The sequence below is a fragment of the Cucurbita pepo genome, chromosome LG06 (genome assembly GCF_002806865.2).
Source record: "Cucurbita pepo subsp. pepo cultivar mu-cu-16 chromosome LG06, ASM280686v2, whole genome shotgun sequence".
NCBI lineage: Eukaryota > Viridiplantae > Streptophyta > Magnoliopsida > Cucurbitales > Cucurbitaceae > Cucurbita > Cucurbita pepo.
This window is the reverse complement of record NC_036643.1, coordinates 9,396,599-9,402,491: the sequence shown is the minus strand read 5'-3', so window position 1 is coordinate 9,402,491 and position 5,893 is coordinate 9,396,599. Positions and strand designations below refer to the sequence as shown.

The following is a 5,893-nucleotide window of genomic DNA, read 5'->3' as shown; positions in this document are numbered from 1 at the left end:
TTTTTTTTTTGTAATTTTCGATTAACTACCGGACGAGTTAAGAAGGTCGGAATTTCGCTCACCGTTCTAGGACGACTCTCGGATCTCCGCCTTCGGGTTGAGGTCTCGGCCAACTTCTTCTCAGATCATGCGTAGAGTTGTTCCTAGATGAATATATCAAGATTTCAGATCTTGATTCACAAAGGAAAACCGTAGATCTGAGAAAACGTTCAAGATCCTTACCTTGCGGGTTTTCCGACTTCTTGATGAAAAATGGGACTCCGGCCACCCACATTCTCTTTTCCCTTCCAAGAAAGTCTCTCTACATGATCTTCACCTCCTTGCATCATGATCTTCACCGGAATAGACTCCGACGGTAGTTTTCGGTGAGTCTTCCGGCGGTTCATCCTTTCTCCTCTCTCTAGGTTCTCTCTACCCCTTTCTCTCACTATCTCTCTTTTGCAGGATTATGGATGGGGTTTCGTTTGGACCCCTTAGGTGGTTGGAGGGGCAAATTTACCTATTTGCCCCTCTCGACTTTTCCTTTTTTTTTCTTTTTTCTTTTTTCTTTTTTCTTTTTTTTTTTCTTTTTTTTTTCTTTTCTATTTCTATTTCCCTTTCTTCGGGTATTACAGTGTCTCACATGCCTTGTACCTATAAGTTGACACACATCTTTATCGACTTTATCGACTATGCTGCATAGTTACTCTTCGTGAGTAATGAGTACTGGAGCATTACACTCCCCTCCTTTTTGCTTTTTATTGTCGTCATATCAATTTTAACTAGTTTCCTAAGCTTTGGTCCGCACTAACAATCTTCCTAATTAAATCATAAACTTCGTTTTAGTAGTTTTAGTTAGTAACTTATTATAATTGCTCCATTAAGTTAGTAACTTATTCTACTAAGTCAAGTTTATTAGCTCACCATATGTCAGGAATTACGAACCTCCACAATGGTATGATATTGTCTACTTTGAGTATAAATTCTAGTAGTTTTACTTTTTGTTTCCCAAAAGACCTCGTACCAATGGAGATAGAAGTTTTTACTTGTAAACTCGTGATTTTCCTCTTAATTAGCCAACGTGAGACTATTTCTTTCAATAATCCTCAACATAGTGTACGATGAACGCACACTTAGTTGTGGTTCAAAATAAATATTTTGGGAGGGATTATAGAGTTTCTCGTTGGTTTATTAGTTTTCTTGAAACTTTTTGTAAATTTTTTTTAAGATTTTCTAAAAGAAAGTTTTATTTTAACCATGATTTGAGGGTTTTCAAACATATGTTAGTTGAAGTTTTTGCTACATTTTCTTGGTTTATGTAAGTTAATGGAATCTTTATAGCCATTTGGGATTTATCAAACACATCTTGGACTATGTTAGCATAGCGTGATGATAACATAATGATAACCTTTGAAAAGTAAATTTAAATCACGTCACATTTATATCTAATTCATAATATTGATCGAGAAGAAAATGATATTACAAAGGTTTAAACACGAGATCTTCTACTATGATAGCCATAATAAATAATCTATAAATACTTCAATAGTGAATTCATCCGCTTATTTACCATAATATACGAAGCATACCGTTTCATGGCTTCACTCTCTCCTTCCATATTTATCAAACCAACTCCACACTTTTTTAGTTCGACATTTGGGATAACCGTTTCATTGTAATTAAATTTGAGCCAGAATCGAAACTCAATCTCTTTACGGTTGCAAATCTTTCTTTTCAGAATCAGGGTTTGAGGCAAAACGAATATCCAAATGTGGTCTAACTTCTTCATCTCTGAAAAAGAGAATGCACCAATGATAAAATCTTCATTGTTCAAATTTGGGTCGTTACCGTCTTTTCCATTCATGGATACATAAATAGTGATGGGAACATTAACGGTGTCATCTTTATTGCTCGGTCCACAAACAACGCAGAGCACAAAGCGAACCAAGTTGGCATTTGGCCCGTCATGATCCCACTCAACGCATATCGAAGATCCCATTTTTGTCGTCGTGAACCAATCTGGAATCTCGCAACCCGGAACCATGATGTTAAAGGCTCCGATTCGAAAGAGCATCTTTTGAATCCAAGAAATGATCAATTTATGGAGCTCTTTGTTGTCAACCCATTGGTAGCAATTCATAAGATTCACTTCTCCCATGAAATATGAATGGTCAACTTTTGAAATGTCTAGAAAATCTTTCAATGAAATGCAGCTCTTTGACCTCACGCATGAGATCCTTGGGGGTAGCTCTGGGAAATGAAGAAGGTTTTCACATTGGTTTATGTTCAATCTTCTCAACTTATGGAGCCGAGAAATGGTTGTTGGAAGACGAGAGAAGTTATTACCAGACAAATTGAGTTCTACCAATGACATCAAACACTCAATCCCTTCTGGGACTTCTTCAAGCCTGCAATCACTCAAATTAAGAAAATTCAAACAAGCCATTGATGAGATCCCAAAGATGCCACTCGTTGGAGCTTTGCAAAACCAAAGCAAAATCTTTCTAAAGATATTGTCTCCGTAGTCCGTTCTTCGTGCAGTTCGTCTCACGTCGATCTCCGCCGTTTCGACGTCGTCCCACTTTCGTTTTCTATTTCCGAGCTTCGAACAACCCGAAAGATTTAAGATTTTGAGAGATGTCATCTTATCCAAGATGTTTGAAATGTTGATAAAGTTTTTGCAATTAGTTAAACTCAACACTGTTAGGTGATCCAAGCTTGCTATTGATGAAGGTAGGGTTGATATGGAGGTGCCATCCAAATAGAGTTGCAATAATATATTTGTGTTGCCTGAAAATTCTGGAATCTTCTTCAGCTTTGAACACCCAGAGAGAATCAAAACTTGAAGAGCCTCGATGTTAATTTTTGTTGGAAAATTGGTGAGATTGATGCAATCTTTAAAACTCAAAAAAGTGAGTTCTTTTGCAGTGAAAATTGTTGGATGAATGTTGACCAAATTTGTGCAACCTTCAAGCTCCAATCTTGTGAGATGTGGAATAGTTTCGAAGTTTGGAGTTTTGGATAACTTCTGAGAATGATTGAGTTTGATATACTTCAGCTTCTCCAAATGCTATCAAAGAGTAAAGATTGATATCAATTCAACACAAGAACAACATTTATGGGTACCGGATACCATAAATAGTATGAGATTGTTACCTTTTCTCCATGCCAAAATTGCTTCAAATTGCTGTGGCACATGTGAAGCTTAATAAGCTTACATTCTTCAGAATTCAATAGCAAAATCTCCAAGGGATATCCTTTCCACTTCAAATATCTTAACTCACTTGGAATGCAATATTCCAACTCATTTTTCAACCTCACATTTTGANCATTCCATGAATTCCTACCCAGATCACATCCTCATCTGAGTTAANTAACAAACCCTAGCTATTGTCGTCTTACCAATGCCACCCATTCCATGAATTCCTACCCAGATCACATCCTCATCTGAGTTAAGGTTCAAAAGAGAAGAAAGTTTGGTTAGTTTAGGATTGATTCCAACTAGTTGGTGTTCTTGAGTGACTTTCAAGGTTGGTTTGATTCTCTTCCATAGGATCGTTGTAATTTCTTCTATAACTTTTGATTCATGTGTCCTAAGCCCAAGAAAATGGAGCACAAGTAAATTGATTTGTAAATATACCTAATTAATAGGTAGATTGTCTACCTATTTCTATCCTCGTGGATTTATAATTGATTTAGGTTAATGAATAGAATAATCATATTATGAAAGTGAATACAGCTCAACCGTAATTAACATGTCCTATTTTCAGGTTGATCACGTTAACCAAAAAAAAAATTGTCAACCGGCGTGTCGACCAAATTTTTTGTTTTAAAAAAATCAATCCAATCCACCCGAAAAATAATAATAAATGGAGAGTGAAAAATAAGAAATAACAATAAAATTTTATAATTGGGAGGTGGGGGACAAAAAAAAAAGTTATTTATTATTTTAGTCAACGATATTGTTTTGTGATAAGATTAGGGCTGCCTACAACGTCACTCATTGTTTGAAGACAAAGTCAACTAAAATTTTTTCATGAATTTTTATTATTGAATGTTTTTGAAGTTTCAATTATACTTTCTTTTAAGATATTAAATTGTGGCCAGCAAAAGTGTTTATATGACTCGAAAATTCGAAAATTCGACTAACTTAAACTATCCAACTCAAATCATAAAAAATGAGTTGTGTCAGATTTTTCTTGGTTTTGGGTTTGATTGAACTTTTGAAAAATTGAAAATTCGAGTGGATTTGGGAGTTAACAATTTTTTGATCGGGTCAACCCCAAAATAGAGGTCGGGTATTGTGAACTCTATATACTCCAAATGACTAATAGTTAATTTATGCATGACATGTAAAATGTAAAAATTTCTAACCCGAAATGAAGACGATTGATGAACGATTTCCCCCTAATTGCTGGGCCAACTCGCTACAATAATTCTATAAATTTCTACGAACTCGCTTAAAGGAAACATGATCGACCATACTTAACATATGTTAATTTTTTTTTCCTTTTTTTTTTTTGAAAAGAATTATATTTATCCTAACAATATCAATTATATTAATGAAGAAGACAAAAAAATGGAAGAAATTGATTTTGTTACCAAGGTTGGGAAAGCCAAGCCTTGAGGTTGGCGAGCTTTGTAAGAAGGTGCCTCCATTTCTGGATGTTGGGGTTATGTTCTCCAAATCTGAGTTCATGTTTAGCAAAAGCCTCTGCAAATGCTCCTGTCTGGTTCCGAACATGAGAAGGATCCACTTTATAAAAGATTGGCAACACCAGCATCCCAAGCCTTTGGTGGCACTCAAAGATCTTATCCAGCTCCTCAAGGCACCACCTTGACGAACCGTAGTTTTCTGAAACCACAACGAGCGCGATTCTGGACGCTTCAATGGCGGCGGAGAGATCGGAAGAAATGTCTGTGCCTTCTTCGATCTCGTCTTCGTCTCTGAAGGTGGAGATTCCTTTCTGTGTTAAGGCTTTGTAGAGATGGTCGGTGAAGCCGCCGCGGGTGTCTTCCCCTCTGAAGCTCAAGAACACATTGTATTTCCATTGACCATTAGAACCAGAGGAAGAAGAAGAAGAAAGCATCATGGGTTTGGTCTGATCTGAACAGCCTTCAAACCAAATGTGTTGTGTGTGAGACTTCTTTCTTTCTAAAGGGCCTTTAATAATAATAATTCAACTCGCTTTCCCTTCCCTTGGTTGCCCTTTTTTTTATTATTTGATTTGTGGGGGTAAAAAAGTCAAGTACATCAAAATAAAACCGAGGAAAGTATTCAAAGAGCAATGACCGATACTAGGTTCTATGATCTTTAATGCAATGTTGTTGTCAACTGTATAGGAGTGTCTTGACTTTATCTGAAATATAAAAGTAGCATGTGACTTGAGTATCTTAAGAAATATTCAGTAACGGTTGGGGTTAGGGAATAGGGAATCACACATACAATATGAATGAGGCCTATCATTTAAAACTGTATTCTCTTAGGCGACTTTTCAATCCAGGTCATCAGATGTGTATTTACTACTCTACTCATGTCCATACGTGTGAATATGGACCCACAAGGTGGTTTCCTGGGCCTTGTACTTGTCGGACTAGCGTCTCTGACACCGGATCATTGATTCTCCAAAAGGAGATCCTAAATTAACCAAGATTTTAGATCAACTTACAGCAGAACCAACCGGCGGTTTCTCTAAATCATCTAATGGTGGATTGTTATGCCAAGGGCGACTATGCATACCAATGCTGGAAGAACTAAAAAAATGAGATACTAATTGAAGTGCATAACTCTCTGTTTGCTATGTTTGCTATGTATTCAGGTGGCAATAAGATGTATCAGGATTTGAAAGAACATTTTTTGTGGTGTAACATGAAGAACATAGCATAATTTGTAAGTAAGTGTCTTATTTGCTAG

General features: G+C 36.4%; 1 protein-coding gene and 1 long non-coding RNA gene across 2 annotated transcripts; both read right to left on the bottom strand.

Moving 5' to 3' along the window:
* Positions 1–10: 10 nt before the first annotated feature.
* LOC111796941 lies at positions 11–517 on the bottom strand. The gene is made up of 2 exons (XR_002815442.1): positions 223–517; positions 11–143 (listed from the first exon to the last, which is right to left on the bottom strand). It is a non-coding gene; the product is annotated as an uncharacterized LOC111796941 (long non-coding RNA).
* Positions 518–1,510: 993 nt separating this feature from the next.
* Positions 1,511–5,090, bottom strand: LOC111796784 (TMV resistance protein N-like). The gene is made up of 4 exons (XM_023679542.1): positions 4,582–5,090; positions 3,382–3,572; positions 3,136–3,338; positions 1,511–3,049 (listed from the first exon to the last, which is right to left on the bottom strand). Exons 1-4 carry the CDS (start codon positions 5,070–5,072, stop codon positions 1,511–1,513), a joined length of 2,424 nt encoding a protein of 807 aa, XP_023535310.1. The 5' UTR covers positions 5,073–5,090.
* Between the last annotated feature and the right edge of the window lie 803 nt (positions 5,091–5,893).